Source organism: Acaromyces ingoldii, assembly GCF_003144295.1.
Source record: "Acaromyces ingoldii strain MCA 4198 unplaced genomic scaffold FA10scaffold_1, whole genome shotgun sequence".
Classification (NCBI taxonomy): domain Eukaryota; kingdom Fungi; phylum Basidiomycota; class Exobasidiomycetes; order Exobasidiales; family Cryptobasidiaceae; genus Acaromyces; species Acaromyces ingoldii.
In genome coordinates, this window is record NW_020290247.1 from 243,331 (window position 1) to 262,645 (window position 19,315).

At 56.4% G+C, this 19,315-nt stretch overlaps 6 protein-coding genes across 6 annotated transcripts; 3 read left to right on the top strand and 3 right to left on the bottom strand.

Annotated features, from left to right (window-relative positions):
* Positions 1 to 969: 969 nt before the first annotated feature.
* FA10DRAFT_298180 (Arabinanase/levansucrase/invertase) lies at positions 970 to 3,023 on the bottom strand (the record flags this gene model as incomplete). The annotated part of the gene is made up of 13 exons (XM_025524568.1): positions 2,604 to 3,023; positions 2,478 to 2,534; positions 2,393 to 2,409; positions 2,240 to 2,319; positions 1,939 to 2,178; positions 1,852 to 1,878; positions 1,663 to 1,796; positions 1,539 to 1,601; positions 1,428 to 1,477; positions 1,311 to 1,357; positions 1,189 to 1,249; positions 1,112 to 1,125; positions 970 to 1,051 (listed from the first exon to the last, which is right to left on the bottom strand). Exons 1-13 carry the CDS (start codon positions 2,935 to 2,937, stop codon positions 970 to 972), a joined length of 1,206 nt encoding a protein of 401 aa, XP_025379908.1. The 5' UTR covers positions 2,938 to 3,023.
* Positions 3,024 to 3,358: 335 nt separating this feature from the next.
* On the bottom strand, positions 3,359 to 6,114 carry FA10DRAFT_263469 (hypothetical protein). Its single transcript, XM_025520232.1, has 6 exons — positions 5,889 to 6,114; positions 5,766 to 5,816; positions 5,654 to 5,704; positions 5,342 to 5,592; positions 5,117 to 5,270; positions 3,359 to 5,054 (listed from the first exon to the last, which is right to left on the bottom strand). The coding sequence occupies exons 1-6, from the start codon at positions 5,890 to 5,892 to the stop codon at positions 3,673 to 3,675; spliced, it is 1,893 nt and encodes a 630-aa protein (XP_025379909.1). The 5' UTR covers positions 5,893 to 6,114; the 3' UTR covers positions 3,359 to 3,672.
* A 129-nt stretch (positions 6,115 to 6,243) lies between these two features.
* On the top strand, positions 6,244 to 7,475 carry FA10DRAFT_263470 (hypothetical protein). The gene is made up of 5 exons (XM_025520233.1): positions 6,244 to 6,467; positions 6,533 to 6,834; positions 6,909 to 6,999; positions 7,073 to 7,265; positions 7,334 to 7,475. The coding sequence occupies exons 1-5, from the start codon at positions 6,345 to 6,347 to the stop codon at positions 7,417 to 7,419; spliced, it is 795 nt and encodes a 264-aa protein (XP_025379910.1). The 5' UTR covers positions 6,244 to 6,344; the 3' UTR covers positions 7,420 to 7,475.
* FA10DRAFT_263471 (DEAD-domain-containing protein) lies at positions 7,396 to 8,930 on the bottom strand. The gene is made up of 4 exons (XM_025520234.1): positions 8,498 to 8,930; positions 8,220 to 8,436; positions 8,101 to 8,166; positions 7,396 to 8,045 (listed from the first exon to the last, which is right to left on the bottom strand). The coding sequence occupies exons 1-4, from the start codon at positions 8,874 to 8,876 to the stop codon at positions 7,517 to 7,519; spliced, it is 1,191 nt and encodes a 396-aa protein (XP_025379911.1). The 5' UTR covers positions 8,877 to 8,930; the 3' UTR covers positions 7,396 to 7,516.
* Positions 8,931 to 9,242: 312 nt separating this feature from the next.
* FA10DRAFT_257157 (hypothetical protein) lies at positions 9,243 to 12,966 on the top strand (the record flags this gene model as incomplete). Its single annotated transcript, XM_025519840.1, has 4 exons — positions 9,243 to 9,328; positions 9,403 to 9,515; positions 9,614 to 12,165; positions 12,235 to 12,966. The coding sequence occupies 4 exons, from the start codon at positions 9,243 to 9,245 to the stop codon at positions 12,964 to 12,966; spliced, it is 3,483 nt and encodes a 1,160-aa protein (XP_025379912.1).
* Positions 12,967 to 14,553: 1,587 nt separating this feature from the next.
* On the top strand, positions 14,554 to 17,904 carry FA10DRAFT_298185 (hypothetical protein; the record flags this gene model as incomplete). The annotated part of the gene is made up of 1 exon (XM_025524569.1): positions 14,554 to 17,904. One exon carries the CDS (start codon positions 14,554 to 14,556, stop codon positions 17,902 to 17,904), a length of 3,351 nt encoding a protein of 1,116 aa, XP_025379913.1.
* Positions 17,905 to 19,315: the final 1,411 nt, after the last annotated feature.

Here is a 19,315-nt window from a genome sequence, read left to right on the forward strand (position 1 = left end):
CACACGCACGCATCAATGCATACACATTCACAGGCTGGTGCAGCAAATCGACGAGGCCAGATCGATGTGTCTTCGGGGACGGATTCGGTCGATGGAGCAGGAGCGACGGTGTAAGTGGGCAGGAACAAAAGGAACTCTCTAGCGATGGGGATCAGGCAGAATTAGAGCCTTTCTCTCGCAAATTACGTTTCGTTAATCCTGCGATCATCCTTACCCTTGAGATAAGCAGACAAATTAACCAATCAACCTCGAGAGATAAGGTCATCTTGTCGCCATCAAAAGGCTTCGGGTCTGGCGGCGTCTTGAGGGCCCCTCTGTTCATGGTGTCTTCTCAGAAGAAATGAAAGTCGCCGCATGAGGAGGCAAGCGCTAGAATCTGTCTAGCGTCATCCGATACAATTTCCCAATGGGTCCCCTCCACAACTTATGCACTAGGTCAATATGCCCCCGCATCACTTTCCGATCTCAGAACGATCCATCCACGTCTTTACTGTCAACGAGAAGATTCAAATTACGCTAGAGAGCTGAAGGCTTATCTTGGAATGTGGACTACCGCTCCCGGCGATGAAGAGGGTCTCTTTTTTCATAATTTCTCGGGGCCTCGGACTCAGGGGCTCTAGATACGATTTTGCGACCGAACGCCAAGACCAAAAGGCGAAGAGGTGGCTGCTGCGGTCGACCAGATTCCACTTTCCCGTTTACTATATTGGGCCTGCTCAGTTCGCTTTTCTGGCACGTAGACGACGCTCCCGCCGGAAAAAAATTAATCAGTCTTGTAGATGCTTAGGAAGAGCGCGGTGAGGTTCGCCATCCGATCTATTCTAAGCAAAGGGTCCGGCCCGTCGGAAAAGGGTATATTCTACTATCGCAAGGCTTAAAAAAGGGGACCCTCTTCTTCTGCGAACGGATGAATGAAAGCGTTACAAGGGGAGCAGTGAGAGATTTCGCAGCGGGATGATGGGGGTCCATTCAGGTTGTTCCCGTAGGCCCTGTTGGTGCGTCTGGTTCCATCGATTGAATGACGTCGTTTTCAATCACCAGAGGTTGAGCCCTGATAAAAAGCAGAAGTGAGCATCTCGAAAACAGCGGGAACGGTGGAGTGAAAACGTACTGGACTCTGCGAGGCTGCGAGGAAGGAAAATTCAGATAATGGGCAAAAGTGAGCAGGAAAGCTAGGTGTAGACTCACATTGATCGACTGAGGAAAGCCGTTGGGGTCATAGAAGCAGGTATAGGCAAGCCATGGTTGTCTTCAAGAGGCATTTAATCAGCCTCAGACCTTTGCGCAAGTCGAGCAAACATAGAACTTACCCGTCTGGGCCGGTAAAGACGCCGACTGAACCTGTACCGTAGACTCCCTACGGTTCACGTCCCTCAGAATGAACAAGCCACAATCTCTTCGCCTTGGGTCTTTCACTCCTGACTCACATTGCCCGACTGCAAAATTGTCTTGGAGTCCGCAAAGCGCCAAGTGCTTGCTGCAGTGATAGGCACGCTCGTCAGGCTAGCGATATCAGAGATCAGGAAACGGACACTCACGGTCCATCGGATCTGAATGTGTCGAGACTGCCCTTCTTCGGGTGTTGTAATCGGGCGTGGCGACTTTCGCAATGATCAGCTCCCAACAGCAAGGCGATAGGTAAGATTGTACTGCTGTACCTACAGCCATTCTCGCTCCAGAGCAAGTTCAGCGTGTCGCCAGAGATAAAAGCAGCCGGTGCCTCGATGACTTGACCATTTCCAGTGACGATCGTCAGACTCTTTCCGACGGTGTTGAACGAGGTGAGCTCGGTGATACTGATAAGGGAGTTCAGCTTTGGACCCTGAAAAGAAAGACTCGTGAAAGACGTACAGGATGGACTTCAAGGCCGAATACAAGCTGGTGTTAGGAGATTGTCAGTGACTGGACGGCACTGCCATTCAGGTGTCTACAACCTACAGATAGCGCTTCCCGTTAGGATGCTGAAAGATGAAGCCGTCGTAATTGACAAGCTTGTTCCCACTGCCGTCCTTGACGGGCCCGAGATCCTCCCATCCCGTCAAGAGATCTTGGCTGGTGCTGTGTAACATCCTAAGTAATCCATTTCCCTGCGGTCCCACTGAGCTGATGACGAGGAGGTTGTTATCATCGTCCCATCGGAAGTAAGCAGGCGCCTCCGTGCCGACTTCCTTGTCGTACCTGAAATGAAGACCGTCAGTTTTACCTCAGCGCGTCGAAGCGTCGAAAGGACCAGACCCACGTAAAGATCTTTTTCTCGTTTGTTGGAACCGACAGAACAGTGTTGAGATCGGTCGACGTCTGCATGTACACGCCGGTACCCTGGTCGAACAATTTGGTGCGCTCATCAGCCGAAGAGACAAAAGATAGACCGTCTGGTGTGGTTGATACTCACAAAGTCGATGGTGGGAACTTTCAAGACGGTAAAGAGATGGAACCATGAGCTCTTTCACGTCGGCAATTATCTTTGTCGCACTCACAATAGTAGGTACGGACGCCGTCTTCTTCTCTCGAAAAAGGATTTGGATCTTGTCCACCTTTTCGAGCGGGCCAGGGAATCAGCGCGCTCTTCAAATTTTCCTCAGGAAAGCCGGTCAACAACTCACGGCCGAGTGGATTGGTGACGCCAGCCTGTGCCGCCGTTGTATCTCCGCCTCCACCTGTGACAGCGTCTGCCATTGTCTCCAGGAACCCGTCCCTCGGCAATGCCAATGGCCCCCGCGATGAGGGTGATCTAAGCCTGGCGCTGCGCATGATCATGGAGTTAGAGCGTACGTGGCTGCTTGCAAGATGCGACCGTTTGTGCAGCAGCATAGCACCCTCGTCGGCGCGGCTGGTCGATCCGGACATCGAGAGGTAGAGGAACAGAGAAAACGCGAGTGGTACGAAGACCAGAGTCAGGAAGCGGCGCTGTCGTCGGTCAACCTGTGACGACTGCATAGCGGAGAGCTCTTCGGACCGTGTGATGAGGATAGAGAGCCCAAGATGGAGGTCTGCGTTCAAGGGAGACAATCATTCAGGACGTCGCTTTTTCAGAGGTTCGGCCGCCAAGGCGCCGTTTCCAACTGTCTAAACGGCAGATGCATTGTAGAAAACAAGCCGACGAAACAGGCACAGATAGCCTAGCAGTCTTCTCCTCAAAAGGCAAGTCATCGATAATATTAGAACCGGCCCCGTCATCTTACATCTTGTAACCCTTAACGAATAACATCGTCGATCCCGACGTATGCTGTGGACGGGCGCAATAGGTCAGGTAGCTCCTGTCCGTCAGTCGAGCCATATGCAAGGGCATAAGGGCGAATTTGTCGATATGGCGCGCTCCACGGTCAGGCACTGAAAATTAAATAAAATAAGGCTCTTCCCCGATTGTTTCTGAACGAACCCAGGCGATGAACCTAGGCTATATTGGCAAGGGCGTGAGTAGTAATAGAGGGTAATAGTCGTGACCTAGAAGTGGACCTGACTGTCGCACTTGCTGAGGCCGGTGGTCTAGAGATCTACAAGTTAAGAAGCTGATCGGGACTGGAAAGACTGGGAGTAATAGTAGAGCTGTAAAATGACCATTGAATGGGGAGAGTGGGATGAGCTAGGCTACAAGCTAAGGTCCTTATATGTCGTCGCTCCCCCTTTTGAGTTTTGGGTGTGCATTAGCCCAAAATTAAGGCTTCGAAGCAACTAGACAGCAGCAGCTTCGACGCCCTTTGTCACCTCTTCGACCTGCTTGTCCTCCGCGCCTGCGCCCGATGCAGGCGTAGTAGAGCCAGTCTCGGTTCCGTTCCCATTGCCATTCACAGGTGTCAGGGAACCTGTCGCAGCGGGAGAGGCTTGTCCGGAAACAAGAGCACCGCTGGGCTTCCGACCTCCGCCCCAGGCGCCGGTGGGTGGGGGATCCTTCTTCACAGACGCGACCGAAGCAGGGGCGGCGCTGGGGGAGTCAGCAGCCGCAGGCGATTCCGTACCAGCGGCCTGAGAGGCCGAAGCCTCACTTCCTCCCCGCTCCGAACCTTCGCCCTGCTTCCGTTGTCGGCTGCCTCCGCGTTCTCGGTCAGCTCGAGGGCCAGTGGGCGCCTTGGAAAGGGCCTGATCCTTTTCTGACTTGCTCTTTTCTCGGCGAATTCGCTCCTCTTCCTTTCGCTCCTTCTCTCGCTGCGCCATTCTCAGTTCAATCTCGCGCTCGCGTTCAGACTGGTCGATGGGCCTGGCCGCGCCGAATGGATTCGACTTGCCACTACCGGGCTCCGGCGACTTAGGGGCGTCGGCGCTGGCGTGGGCATCGCCTGTAGGCGTCGAGCGCGGCTTGAGATCCAGCTTCTTGCGCTCAGCAGGTGGGGCCGCGGTGGTGTTTGAGGGCGAACCCGAACCTTGTCCAGCAGGGCTAGGGAAGCGATCATTGCTCATTCCGCGCTTGTTGACTTGGTTCCCGCTGGGCCGTCGGCCAGCTGATCGCCAGTTGTCAGCCTCGTCACCTGGGCCTGGAGCGGCGGCGCTCGGACCTGGCGCATTGCTTCCTCTTCGGTCTGCTCCGAAGCCAGGGCGCTTGGCGCCTGGACCTGCCGGGCTCTCGGGAGGCGTAGGCACAAACTTGGATCCAAATCCCAGCCGTTCCTGGTTGGCGAAGCGCTCGTCGACTTCAGTGGCATCGTTTCTTCTGAACGAGGGGGCACGCGCTCCCTCGGTCGACGGGCGGCGCGCCGTAGGAGAGGCGACCGGCTCCTTTGGCTTGCCCGTCCTCCAGTCCGATGCCGTGTCGCCAGCGCTAGGCTCAAGCGATTCGGCGGGCGCGCCGGCCAGTGGGGTGCGAGGAGCGCGCATCGGATCGCGAGCTGGCGTTGAAGGCGTGAAGCGAGAGCCAAAGCCACTTCGTCCGCCGGCACCGATCTCCATCGAGTCGAACCCGCTGCTGCCTCCGCCGATTGAGGATTCTCGCCCAAAGCCGGGCCGGTCGCTTCCTCGAGGAGGTCCTCGAGAGGGGCCATCGCTCGAGGGAAGGGGGCCGGCGCGCCTCCACTGCGAAGCTTCCTCTGCGACACTGGGTCCAAAACCGGATCCTCCTTTGGCTGTAGAAAGATGCGGGCTAATTAGTTTGCGCCAAAAGCTCGGTCGAAGTAGGACGACTCACGGGGCTCTGCGACACCGACGCGAACGGTCCTGTTGACAAGAGGGGCGCCATTCTTGGAAAGCGCGTCCTTGAGGCCATCGAGGGTCTCGAACTCAACATAGCCAAATCCCTTGGGGCGGCCATCTTGGCCAGAGACGATGCGAATGCTAATCAGCTGGATAATCGTACTCTCAAAGTCAGCAGAAATTCACAAGTTTGACCCTTTGAAAAACCAAGAGAGCTCACCTTGCTGGGAGCAAAAAACTCGGCGACATCAGCATCCTGAAGATCGAAAGCCAGGTTGCCGATGAAGGCAGTGTAGGGAGGCTTGTCCGGCAGAGGCAGCTCCTCGCGAGGAGGTCCACGGTCGTATCCTCCTCCACCAAAGCCGCCGCCCATACCGCCGCCAGACATGCGGTCACGCTCGGAACGGTCCGGCTGCGATGCAAGCCAGTCAGATCCGCGACGAGTTGCACCGCGCTCCTCCCGTGACATGGCTGGATACAGCAGACGATCAGCTTCACAAGCTTGGCCTCAACGCATCCGTGAACAACTCACGAGTGGTGGGGAGATCGTCTAGGTCATCGGCCCAGTTGACTTTGCCGGTGCCTGTGAGGTGACGGAGCCGTTAGAAATGGGGCCCGAGGTGGACGAAGGACCTGCAACTCACTCTCATCATTGAGGAAGTCGTTGAGAGACAGTTTCTGATTTTTCTTGGGAGCTGCATCGAGAAGAAGAATTTGAGTGAGGACATTGCTTCGCGATGAAGAGGCGACGCTCTTCATTCACTCACGCATCTTGGCGGCCTTTCTTTTTCTGATCTCCTTCTCTCCTTCTTCTTGCTGACCTCGATGCCCTGCAATGCCGAGGTTGTGGATTGAAACGAAAAAGAGGACTCCTTTCCCTACAGTCAACCACCTATCGATGCTGTCGACTGAGTCTGCTTGGATCTAGTCGTGTGTAGGACCGTTTCTTGCCTTCCCTTCTCTTCCCCCCTCTGGCCTCGTACCCACCCCCAGTCCCCCTTGAGAAAAAAGAAAAAGAAAACGCAGCCTGCCGAATTCTGGCATTGAGAAATCACGTGTCGGTCGTCGGCCGAGGCAGGCCTGAGCCTTCTGTCTCTCCTCGAGCTCTAAATCTGTCGTCGTGTCAACTTTGAAAACAACAGGCGACGACAACATCGGCGACGATAAAGCTCGAGCCTTTCGCCGCCGCCGACGCTGTCTAACAAGCCTGCTGGCTGCATATCATGGCAAGCGAAAAGAAGCAGCTGCAAGACACGGGCGATCTGCCTCCTGCCGAGGACAGGATCTACGTCGACAACAGCAACATTTCCGAGCTCAAGTCGACATGCGATGACGCCGTCGAGAGGGTGAGATTGACATCTGAGAATTCGGGTTCACTGTTTCGATGTCTCACGAAGCTCAATCTCCACAGATTCTGACGCGGTCATCTCCGTCTGCTTCGTTGGCTCCTGCATCGGGTGCAACGCCCACAAATGGCGCCTCTTCGCCTGTTTCGGCTTCGTCTCCTTCCTCGTCTACTTCTTCCCTGCCGAGGGCGCCCACTGACAGCTCTGAGCCCTTTCCGCCCTTCAAGGCCTCTCACTTTCACACCGATCTCCGTCTCGCTCTGGGCTACACGGCGGCCGTTGTAATGATTGGGACGAGCGTGTGGTCGTACTTTGTCGAGAAGGAGTGGGAGAAAAACAAGTGGCCCTGCGCAGTCGCCGTCGTCATGTAAGTTCCTGTTCTCGCAGGGCTGTCTAGGAAGGGTGCAGGCTTGCTGACGGATTTTCTCCCCTTTTCTTCAGCTACATTGTCCTGTCAGGGGTTCAGACGGCCGACGCATACATGCAAGGACACACGATCTTCATTGGCAAGCGCAAGATGCTGGCAAAGAGGGTGCGTCACCTCTCCTGTCGCGCTCTTTACTCGTTTCGGTGATACTGACATGCTGGTTCTGCGATCATACTAGATCGAGACGGAAAGGCTTGTCATTGCCTCTCCTCCGCTCCCAAAACCGGTCACGGCCGCGACACCCTCCGCCGATGGCAAGCGCTGGACTACACCTCCGGTCTACAGCTTGCATGTCGACTATACCCGAAAGAGCAATGGCGGCAAAAGCCTACTGAGGGAGGCAAAGGAAAAAGTTGAGCTGGGCCACATGGGTGAGTCTTGTGTCCTCTTTCCATCTTAAAAGAAGCGAAGCGAGGCTGAGGGGGAAGAGAGACATCAGGCGAATGGTTCACCGAGGAAGGTGAATTTGTCGAGTCGATTTTCCAGGCAAGACTGCTCGCTGGGCTGGAGAAGGCGTTTGGATAGTGTTCACGATTGTAGTTTTAATACATCGCCCGAGGAGAACAGAAAAAAAAAGAGAGATATACAAAAGAGAGGTGGGAAAAGGAGGGAGTGAGTGTACTCAGAGGAGGTCTTCGACACGGACCGGCATCTCGTCGATCTGAGTGGCATAGTACTGCTCAATATCCCTAAGAATTCTGACGTCGTCGATGGTGACAAAGTTGATGGCGACACCCTTGCGACCAAAGCGACCGGTCCTGCCGATGCGATGGATGTAGTTTTCTCGATTGCTGGGCAGGTCGTAGTTGATGCACAGGCTCACCCCCGCAACGTCAATGCCCCTGGCCCAGACATCGGTGGTGATGAGGATGCGGCTGTTGCCTTGGCGGAACTCGTTCATGATCTCGTCCCTCTCCCTCTGCTGCATCTCGCCGTGCATCGACGAGACCTGGAAGTTGTTTTCCCGCAGCTTGTCGGTCAGCCAGTCAACCTTTCGCCTCGTGTTGCAGAAAATGACGGCCTGCGTGATTGTCAATGTGTCGTACAGATCGCACAGCGTGTCGAACTTCCAATCCTCCTTTTCGATCGAGATGAAGAATTGCTTGATGCCCTCGAGCGTCAGTTCGTCGCGCTTGACGAGGATTCGGACGCTGTTGCAAGAACGTCAGTCGTCGCGTAAGCAGCAGCGCGCGCTCCTCGACTCACGGATCGGTCATGAACTTCGTGGTCATCTCTAGGACGTCGTGAGGTAGTGTGGCGGAAAGCAGGACGCTGTCGAGGCAAGATTAGCACGCAGTGCAGTAGTCGTAAGGATCCGTACTTACACCTGAGTGGCAGGGGGTAGGTATCGGTAGATGTCGTAAATTTGGTCTTTGAAACCCATGTTGAGAAGCTCGTCACTCTCGTCAAGAATGAGCATCTTGATGTTCTTCGTGCGCAGATTGCGTCGTCGGATCATGTCAAAGACCCTCCCTGGCGTCCCCGAGACAATATGTTGTCCGTGGTCCAACTTCCGAATGTCGTCTCCCACCGATGTTCCACCTATAAAATGCTATCAGATCAGCGCTGGAGTCGGTTTCAAGGGCAGAATCGATCCACGCACCAATGCAGGCATGGCACTGCACATTCATGTAGTCACCCAGCGCCAGAACGACGCTCTGGATCTGCGTCGCCAGCTCCCTCGTTGGGCTGAGAACCAGCGCCTGAGTTTCTCGGAGCGACGTGTCGATGGATTGCAGCATGGAAATGGCAAACGTCGCCGTCTTTCCCGTTCCTGACTGAGCCTGGGCGATGACGTCTCGGCCGCGCATGATAGGCAGGATGGCGCGCTGTTGAATCGCAGATGGTCGCTCGAAGTTGTAGGCGTAGATGCCCCGCAAGAGATCCTCCTTGAGCCCAAGGGCGTCAAATGTCGGTGCCACCTTGACTTCCTCACTTGATTCAAACACCAGCTTGGAGTCTCCTGGATTGATGCCCGCCATGGTGGATGTCTCTCGATGGGAGGGATAGCGCTTGCCAGAGAGTGACGTCTGTCGCGAAGGATAGGTGGAATTTTGGGTAGGTGGGAGTCTTGGTTCTTTTTTCGGCCGGGAAATTTTCACGTGTCTTTCTTTGACTTCTGCGCCCTGGGCTTCTTTCTAGCGCCCACCGCGAGCCGTCTCTCCCTGGGATCTAACACGCCTCGAGAAGAGATGAAGAGGTGAGGGAATGCTCTTTGTATGCGTTGCGAGACTGCTTCTGACCACGTTTGAAAAGGACCTATCCCTTTGCGGGAGGGCAGCAGCATACGCAGCAGCCAGCGGCGTCGCAGCAGACGCCGGACTACAGCGCGTACGGCTATGGGAGCAATGCTGCAATCCACGCGCCCCCTCCTGCTCAACAGCCATCAAGCAACGCCCAGCAGCAAGCACAGTGGCACGAGCAATGGCAACAGGTAAGGATTATTCAGTGCCTCGATTGGTGGCCATTGTGCTCATTTGCTATGCTATAAAGTACTATGCCCAGCAGGCCGCTGCCCAGGCAGGTGGACAAGCACAACAGCCCCAACAGCAGGCATATCCTGTCCAACAGCCCCAGCAGCAGCCCCAGCAACAGCCCCAGCACTCACAGTCTCAACAGCAGTACTACTCCCAGTATCCTCAACCCCAACAGCAACCCCAGCCACGACCACAGGCGCCTGCTTGGACTGGGGGACCCTCTCAACAACATGCGACGCCAGCGTATCAGCCGCAACGCCCCTACACGCCCACACAGCCGCGACCGCAACAGTATGCATCGCCACAGGGTCCCAGTATGGGCGTTGGACCTGGCGTTAACTCGGCCAACAAAAGGCCCAGGCACGAGTTCGGTCCTCGACCCGGTCCTGCCGGCATGAACGGAGCTGTTCCCGTCGCCCACCAGCCACAGCAAGGAGTTGGTCAGGCGAATCTGGGGCTCAACAGCAGGCATGGTTCGAGCAATTTTGGCTGGCAACAGCCGCAGAATCCTTCGATGGGACCGCCGGGCGTAGCAAGAGGCCCAGGTCCAGGCCTGAGAAATACCGGTCCCATGGCCACCTTCCAGCAGCCAGCCATGATGATGGGCGGCAGTCCTCCTATGGGCGGCATGGCGCAGCAGCCGCCAGTAGGCCCCAGCTCTGGTCCCATGAGGCCTGTACCTGCATACATGGGAGGACCCCTACCGTTTCACGGTGGTCAAGCGCCCCCCACGGGCCCAGGCGGCCGACCTTTGGGTCCAACGGGCCCACGAAACGCAATGACTCCTCGTCGCCCTGCCAATGATGCAGGATCCTCGCGCACAAGCCGAATCTCATCGTCTTCTTCAAGTAATGCCTCCGAGATCAAAGACCGGAGCGCGAGCGGCGGTTCGAGTACGGCCGGCCCTTCGAGATTTTCGGGCCCCGTAGGCGTCAATGCACTTCCCCCGGGCTCTTCTTCCCGTGGTGCTGCGCAGGCCAGTCGTCGGAACGGTCGTCCGTCTCACGCTGAACGCAGCGCTGATTCTTCATCGGGTTCCAAGACGCGCAACGATGCCTCATCGCGGCCACCACAGGCGCCATCGGGACCAAGACGAAACGCACAGCCTGCGGCACAGGATTCGCAGTCCTCCTTTGACGTCAACAAGCCGGCTATCATCGCCACTCAAGCGCAGGCATCGACAGATCTCGATCATCCCGTGCCCGCCGCTTCGAAAAAGACGTATGCCGATTTTAACATCTTGGGCATCCACATTCCTGACATTGACTGGATCTGGACCGCTTATGACAGTGCCATTGGCACAAAGGAGCCAACGGAACAAGAAGGCGAAAGTGAAGTGAAAGCGGAGTCACACTCTGACGATGAGGGTGATCTCGATCGTCCCATATCACTACTCAAAGTTCTAGCGGAACGTACCGCGATCTGGCAACAGCAAGAACAAGCAGAAGAGGGTGTAAGGAAAGGCCAGGCGAACAAGCTCAAGATCAACTTTGCCGCTCTCTCCCCACCAAATCAGAGCGCAAAGGTTGAGAGCAAGAAGACGGTCGTACATGGCGATAAGATCGACGACCAGGAAGAAGCGACAGAGAATGGAGAAGAGCCGCCAGCGTCGGATCAAAAGGTTCACACTTGGACGGCAGAGACGAAGGGACCGCCACAGCTCTCAAGCAACCGAATCGGGCTGACATACGCCTCTGGCGCGAGGCGGCTGGTCATGGATGCCGAAGTGGTCAAGGAGGTGCGCTTTTGTCGGGAGGAAAAGCGAGTCGAGATCGTCATCGACGCCGTCACGATGCCACGCACCAGGCCGAGGGCCGCCTCGTGGAAAAAGAGAGCAGAAGAGTGGGTGATTTGCAAAGGTTTCTTGCTGGAGAGCCGAAAACAGGGTCCTGTGATCGAGCATCGCAAGCAAGACAATGTCAGCTACGATGCTGTCAGCCGCCGACAGCTCGAGCATGCCTGGTACCACGAGACAGAGGAAGAGGGGACCGAGACCAAAGACGAGGGGCTGACGGAGGGTGGTGCAAACGGAGATGGAGAGGGAGCGGGGCGGGAAGAGGCAGACGACGAGGGCAACGAGTCTCTGAAGCAGCAGCAGGATGATGATGGAGACGAAGAAGTGACGGAGCAGCGCAGCGCAAAGGATCCTCCGAGCCGGGTGTGGGGAAGCCACAAGACGTTGCCTCCCCTTCACCGGATCCTTGCTTCAGACGTGGACGCCGATCCGGAAAGGGAGGCGCCCGGTCGCGAGATGATTATTCACATCGCGTTGGAAAAGGTGGCTCCACTGCAGGAGGCAAAGTGGCTGAAGACGGGCGACATCGTCGAGTGGCTTGCCGGTTTGCCGAGCTTTTCGCGAACCTCGGAGCAGGCATGGGCGCGCAAGATCCACGTTGTCGACCCAGATCCTCCTCCCTCTGTTCAGGACCTCTTCAGCGATTGGACCAATCGGTCCACTGTGAACCTCGCAAAGGACCGACGTCGGTTCGTGTCAGAGACACTGAACGGCGGCGCATCCTCCTACATCGAGATTCTCGCTTGGCTCATCCACGGTGATCGCTACTACTCTGCCCCTAACCAAAAGGAGCTGGGTCCCTTGCTCTCAAATGCGTTGTCTTTCTCCGCATATCCGGGCCACCAGAACCATATGAGCCTCAGCGTCTTGGCCCTCTTCTCTCTCTGTCGAAATTACGCCGAGGTAGCGGGAACGGAGGCCGAGGTGCTCGAAGCTCAGATGGGTGAGATCATAATGTCACTGCCCGTACGCCTTACATTCAGAGCCATGGACGGTATGGTAAGTCGAGACTTCCTCTTGTGAAGTTTGTCTTTGTGTGGCTATGGCTCAATTTTTCACATCTTACAGTTCAAGGATCATGCAGATCGCCAGAGGGCAAAAGAAAGGCAAGCGGAACGTCAACGAGCCAAAGAAAACAATGCTGCAGCTGCTTCTGGAACTTCGACTCGCGAAGGCACCTCCAGCAAGGTTTCGAGCCGTGCCGGGTCTGTGGCTCCTTCACTAGGTGAAGCAAGTTCGAGGCAAGAGGGCGACGAGGATGCGCCGGCCGAGGTCCAGGATCCCTCGTCCACCTACGCCACGGCTTTTCCTACTAATGACGCTGCCCATGCCTCTGCCGCACCTGCTGTCACTGCTGCTACAGGGTCGAGTGTCGAAGAGTCATCATCGGAGGCTCAAGTGGCGCCGCCTGTCGAAGGCGAAGAAGTGAGAGACGAAGTGGAAGAGGCTACGGAGGAGACGCCCGGTGGGATGCAAGGAGGAGAGGAGATGGGAGAGCCGCAAAGGGAGCACGGAGGAGACAGAGAATCAGAGACAGTTGAAAAGTGGGTCGGTGAAGAGGGGAAACAGGATCAGACAGGACAAATCTCTGCAGAAGTCACCATGGTACCTGCTCCTGTGGGAGAGTCGAAGGACCCGTCGGCGCCTGCTGCTGGAGTGGATACAGTCATGCTGTCTGCACCTGCACCGGAAGAAGCTGCCCCTTCGGGCGACGCCACCAAGGCCAGCGCCACGGTCGGCCCGCAAGAAATTTCCGAAGGGCCCGGTACGGTGGAGAATGGGACCCAGACCCCGCCGTGATCAATCATTCCACTCTCTTGAGCTTCGGGCGCTGTGCGCTTGCTCTCTCTCATTGACAGAGCTTTGGCTCTCTTCCTCTTTTTTTTCGGGCAACAAATCGCATCCTTTTTTGTGCTCCATTCTCGGTCCAGTTTCCCGTTCTTGTCTTTTTCTGCGTCTGGTGTCTCCGATCTGTTTGCGGAGTATGTATGATCATCCTGTGACCCGATCCTTGTGAAACATAGCAGAGGTGAGTCAAACGTGCTCATTCCTGGTGCATCTATACAGTACTGTACATTACTAGAATACTCCTGTTCTGCTGTAACCTAACTTCCGAAGCGGGACACCGATCCGCGCGAAGGAGCGAGCGAGGATTGCTGCCTGAATCCATTTGCACGACGCGACTTTTCCATGAACATGCAAGGGACGCGTCGCGCCGCGTGTAAAGCTGTGATGCACAGACCACAATTTTCCAATCGCGCTGCAAGGGAACAGCGCAAAGATCACAGGCTAGCTTTGCATCACCGAGCAAAAGGGCAGGCCAGCCCGAGTGGCAGGAGAAGCGGGCTGACGTGCTGGAAGCAAGCTGACAAGACAAAATAAAGGAGCTGCTCTTCTCCGATCCACAGGTAGATGTTGTCTTGTCTAGATCCAGTCTTTCGTGGCGGCTGGGTCGGGAGACCGAGCTCTACCAGAAAGGGGCAGATTGACCAGAGGGAGGCGGGACAAACCTCCGTCCTGGGAAGAGGCTGTGGCATCTGTCGCCTGACCTGTGGCAGCCTCCTCCTGCGATTCTTGGTCTGTGTCGCGAAGGACGGCAATACTATCTGATGGGCGCTCAGAGCTGACAAGAGTGATGTGCGACTCGTCAAATTGAAGGGCAGAGCTCCATCCGGCCGCGCTGTGCTTTCTTGTTCTCAGAACAAAGGGACAAATCGATGCGGCGTTGCGAAGAAAGACCAAAAAATGGGAAAATTTAAAATAACACATCCCAGAAGAAATAAGTTTTCCAGGGTCAATCAATATCTTCTGGTTATATCGAACAAAGCGCGGCTGGGCAGCAGCAGCAGCGGGAGGAAGAGAGCAAGAGGAGACAATCTAGTAGTAGTAGTAGTAGGAGTGAGCGGCAGGTGAAGGGAGGGGTCCACTCTACGTCGACCGTTCTCCATCTCCTCGTTCCTCTTCATCGTGTCGATAATCATTGGAAGCATTCATCCCCTTCATCGACAGGGGTGCAACTTCAAGAGCAACCACAAAGCGAAGAGAAAAACCAAAGTCAAAAAAGCATCGGCCCACGGCACCATTCGTTAATACGCATCTTCAGACGCATTGCTACGTATCCTTCTGCATCACACATCACACAGTATCCAAGGGCCACGGACGAACAAATTTAGGCGGTGCACAGTCCCTCTTCCAATCAGAATTGGAGTACAAGCAAGCGCAAGCGACGAGATCCTGGCACAACCAGGTTTTTTTCTTCTTCTCTTCTCCCTCTTCGCTTGCTGCACTTGACATCGACTCGGCTTCCATCTCGACAGCGTCTGGCTGCTGGACAGTTGACGCAGACGGGGACAAGACATAAGTGAGTGCATCTGTCAAATGCTCAAGATGAGGCAGGCCTCGACTGATCCAGCCATTGTCGCAACAGCCATGGCCTCGGCCCTTGTCTCCACTAGTACGCCAGAGGCGATGCGCCATCCATCATCATCAGGAGGCGTGCTCTCGCTCTCGAGCAATGTCCCACACACATTAGCAAGAACACCGACGTCACGAGGATCCCTCGACAAGGCTGTGCAAGCGCAGAGAGCAGTGGACCACGACAGCATTCCATTGCTGCAGCAGCAGCAGCAGCAGCAGCAATCACACGGCAGCAACCACGAGCATGTGCTCCAGACGCCGCGAAGGGGCAGGCGTCTCGCTGGTGTTGACCTTGGTTGGGACTCTCCTCCTTCGGCTGAGTCGACGGGACGCTTTGCCTCTCTCACCTTCCCTTCAGCAAACGGCAGGCAGGAGAAGAGGAAGAAAGCCGGGATAGAGGCGACTTTGGCGACGCCAAGGAAGCGTACCGCCCACGTCGGCAACAGCGGCTCCTCTGACGGCTTGTCGCTCGTCGACGCATCAGGTCGGGCTTCTGCTGCGCTTACAGGTCTGTCTGGAGGCCAACCCCCCGCTTCGCAACGGCAAAACAAGACAGACTTTTCACCGGAACTTTCTTCACCGACGCCAGCCCCAAGGAGCAAAGCTGGAGAGAACGTCGGACACTACGACAGACTGAAGGCATTTGATCGCTCCTCTCCTCGCCAAGACGCTCCGGCTATGTTGGCCGTCGAGCGAGCTGGCATGGGCAGGGTCATCGTTCATCGCGAATTGGCCCAACAGATATCTTCCTCGTCCTCTTCAACGCTCGGTATGCCAGAGGCATCTTCGTCATCACCGTCACAATCCAGAAGCACCGACGGCGCCTCATCGTCCTCGTCCTCAAGGAGCGCAGTGTCGACAAATGCAACATCGCTCGACAACCTCGGACCTTCGCCAAGCTTTTCCCTCTCTTCCTCGTTTCCCAGTTCAGAGCCCTGCTCTCCCGTACATGGAGCAGCTTCGACGAACCAAAAAGCACAGTCGATGCTGTCGGCTTTTCAGAACCACTTGGCTCACATGGCGTCATCGTCGAGTGAGACACCGAAAGTCACGGCCAAAGCTGATCTGTTCTATCAGCCACGTCTTGGCGGCTCGACCGCGCTGCACATCGATCAGATGCCTACTCTTGACTGGCCAGACAGCCCTACGGGACCTTGGGCCGCAGCGAGCCAACATCTCTGCAAAGCGCAGACAGAGCGCAAGAGTCGCATTGCAAGGTGGCTTGACGAAGATAGCGGCGACGAAGGTCATGCACTCCTGCAGAGATCCTTTGGCGATCAAGATCCTCAACATCATCCTATGGTCGCCAAGGTGCTCTGGGACCGTGTGAGGAAGGACGCGCTGCTCACATCGAGGGCTTCGATGCCACAGCTACGCCGGACAAAGTCGGACAAGAAGCTGCCGTCGTCATCGAAGAAACAGAGCAGCATGGCCAAGTCAAGCAAGGCACGAGGCAAGCGCAAGACGGCAGCAAGGGCTGAAAAGGAGCCCTCTAGCGTTCTGCTCCATCCTCCCTCGGCCACTTCTCTGTCTCAGCAGGCTTCGCACAGACGGTCAATGGCTGCGCTCAGCCCCTTGTCTTCGTCTTCCATGATCGCTTGCCACTGCGGATCAGGCGAGGAGCGAGGTGCCATGATCTGCTGCGACGGCTGCATTCGTTGGTACCATTGCTCGTGCGTTGGCCTCGGCTCGAGAGAAACAATCAAGGAGGAGCATTGGTACTGCCAGGAGTGCAGCGAAATGATTGCATCTGGTGTTTCACCCATGAGTCCGTCAAACGCCACATCAGCTCACGCGGCATCTTCGTTGGGTGGTAGCAGCATCCTGGGCACTCCCTCGTTCCCGAGAAGCACAGCTGCTCATCAGCTTCGACCCGGCGCAGGCCACCTGCCCGTCTTTGCGCAGCCAATCGAGTCACCGATGCGTGAGGCAAATGGCCTGCAGCAGATGTCGTTGTCTAGCGCTCTAGCCTTGGCACCGAGCCCGCAGATGCCCTCGACGGATTCAGACCCGATGAGAGTTCGATCCGGAGGTCGAAGTAGGGCAGAGAGGGTCGGCTGGCATTTCAACGAGCCCTCATCGCCCTTGGATCGCAAGAGTAGCGTCAACGCGCGTACGCCGAGCAAGGGATCCATGATCCCCGGAAGGGCTCCCACGTCACCTTCGCCGAGATCGCGAGTGCCATCATACGACCTACATGATCCGATGAGCACGCCTTTCATGCTGGGCATGATGCCAACCAATCCCTCGAGCACTGGCGGATCCGCCCCGGGACCATCGGAACTTCGGTACACCAGCCGTGACCGCACACCAAGTCCGAGGCCCTCGTCCTCCCGTAGAGATGCCCACCTTTTGGCCACGCCCACTCGACATGCCAAAAGCGGGCGAACATCCGACTGGTCCGGCGGGCGACATCATCGAAGGACGACATCGAGCTATCGCGACCTGGACGGCGTCAGAGATGCCGCCGACGTCTTCTCCTCCCCCTCTCGCGTCCTGCAGACACCGACTTCCTGGGGCCATCACGGCCGCATTGCTTCTTCCAATGTTGAGCTGCATTCCGTCACGACGCCGAGAACCCATTCAAGGGAGGAATCGGGGCCCAGCGCATGGACCTTTAGCACTCCCACCACGAGGGCCTTTATGGACAGCGCCTTTGGCTCCGCATCGGACCACAACCCGCCCAGTCTCGTCTACTCCTCATCGGCTGGTGGCACAGGCGGCCACCATCTCGACAATGGTGAGAGCCACAGCATGTTGAGGTCTTGGCAGATGCAGTCGCCCACCTCTTCGACGAGGGCCGCCACAAGGGCCCGCCAAGTCTCTTCTGAGCGAAGTAGGACGATGACTTCTTCGCTCCGTAACTTCTCGGCTCCAGACGGGCAGAAGGGTGGTGACCGACGAAAGTCCGACTGGGACGTCATCTCGGACACAGATGAGCCTCCATCCAGCAGCCCTTTCCCTAAGACGCCCACATTTTCCGATCAGGGTCATCACACTGGACATCACCATCGCTATCACCACGAGTCGCCATCCTCGTCGCGAGGAACGGTCTCGACCTCGTCGAGGCGTCTTGCAAAGCTGGCGTCTTCTACAGGAGCGCCAGGTACAGCTGTTGGTCTCGAAGGACCAGCTGAATTCCTCAGTCGCACTCGTGTTCCTTCCTCGCAAACGAGCCACAAGAATGCGACACCACAGCAACAAGCCACAGCAACCCATCAGCACCAGCAACAAGCCTCGGCAACCCCAACCACAAACGACTTTATGGCGGGTCTGGGCCTCGGCCTGGACTTCGACGATGTCGTCAACTTGTCCTTTTAGACGAGCCCTCATCAATCACTTTGCAATAGCTTCTTCTTGACATTTGAATTGCGTAATATCTCTTCCAGAGTTTTTTCCTCTTTCTTCTTCTCGAGACTTGAAACTATACTCTACTACTGTATGCGGCAACATTGAGAGATCGTGATAATGGTGACCTGGTACACAGACGACTGATGATGACGGATAGTCGAAACGATGTAAGACGGGAACCGTACAAAAAAAAAAGGGTGCCCATAACAAGGAGTACAGCGAAGAGCAACAAGCAATTAATCATTGAGAAGACCGTGGATCGACATTCTCGTCTCTCCCCGCGCCAACGAGGACCCATCTTCCATCTCCATCGACGAAAGCTCGTCGACTTCCTCCTCCGCTTCCACGCCACTGCCGTCAATGTCGGCCTCGTCGTCGTCGACGTCTTCGTCAATGTTTCCCCTCGCCGAGCTGACGCGTGTCCTGGGCACTCCAGGCCGCACCGTCTTGATCGTTTCATATTCGTGCGGTGCACCCTTGCGGACAGTCTTGCGAGCGCCGCCAAGCTCATCGACAGACGAGGTCGAGGAGCAAGATTCCGAGGTGAAGGGCCGACCGTCAGGATCTGGGATGCCCATCGAGGTCACAGAAGACGACGATGCGTCGAAGCGGAGCTTACGCTTGGATGGACTCATTGTCACTGACAGGGGACTGGCGACGTTGGATGAGGAGCCCGATACCACTCGGCCCTGTTGGTGCAAAGAGTTATAGGCCGAATAGCGCTGGTTGATGGAGGGAGGCGGAGGCAAGTGCGACGGGACTTGCATACTCGTGTAAGGAGATCCTGGCGGAGGACCCTGCTGATAGTGCTGGAATGCCGCTGGTAGGCCACTTTGCGACATTGAGGGCAAAGGTGGCGCACGACCCAGGATGGAAGGATAGCGGCCCCGAACGGTCTCGGTAATGCTTGTCGTGTTTGCGCGGGACCTTCCTGCAGGCCTTTGCACAGCACTGCTAGAGTTGGCGGCCGTTGTGGACATCAAAGGAGGATGCTGAGGGTGAGCGGAGCCATCGTGTGAAGAGGCGCCCCCTTCCGTGGGCGGCCGCACAGCCCTCTCGGCGGAACGGGTGCGCGGAGGCATCAGGACAGATGGCACCGTCGGATACTCTCTCTTTGGTGACCTTCCACGCATCTGTAGCACCGAAGGCATGTTGCAAACTGGATCAGTGGGCGAGATGGGTTCGTCGCCCGACGTCATATCCGTCGCGAAGCTGCTCGTCCTTCCTCTTCTTCCGCGCTTAGGTGTACGACTGTCGTGGTCGTCATCGGCACGCGGTCCCAAGTCGTGTGCATCGAGCATGCCTGCCTTGAGATCGTCTAGGTTGAGCGACTTTGAGATTTCCGGATCAAGCATCCACCAGCCTCCTTTTCCCCTGGCCG

Coding starts and splice junctions, on each gene's coding strand:
- FA10DRAFT_263469 (XM_025520232.1), bottom strand. Junction 5,705..5,765: donor CGACTTCCTCAATGATGAGA/GTGAGTTGCAGG, acceptor GTCACCTCACAG/GCACCGGCAAAGTCAACTGG. Junction 5,055..5,116: donor CGTCGGTGTCGCAGAGCCCC/GTGAGTCGTCCT, acceptor ATCTTTCTACAG/CCAAAGGAGGATCCGGTTTT.
- FA10DRAFT_263470 (XM_025520233.1), top strand. CDS start 6,345: ATGGCAAGCGAAAAGAAGCAGCTGCAAGACACGGGCGATCTGCCTCCT. Junction 6,835..6,908: donor TGCGCAGTCGCCGTCGTCAT/GTAAGTTCCTGT, acceptor CCTTTTCTTCAG/CTACATTGTCCTGTCAGGGG. Junction 7,000..7,072: donor GCAAGATGCTGGCAAAGAGG/GTGCGTCACCTC, acceptor CGATCATACTAG/ATCGAGACGGAAAGGCTTGT.
- FA10DRAFT_263471 (XM_025520234.1), bottom strand. CDS start 8,876: ATGGCGGGCATCAATCCAGGAGACTCCAAGCTGGTGTTTGAATCAAGT. Junction 8,167..8,219: donor CTACCCCCTGCCACTCAGGT/GTAAGTACGGAT, acceptor TTGCCTCGACAG/CGTCCTGCTTTCCGCCACAC. Junction 8,046..8,100: donor ACGAAGTTCATGACCGATCC/GTGAGTCGAGGA, acceptor TTCTTGCAACAG/CGTCCGAATCCTCGTCAAGC.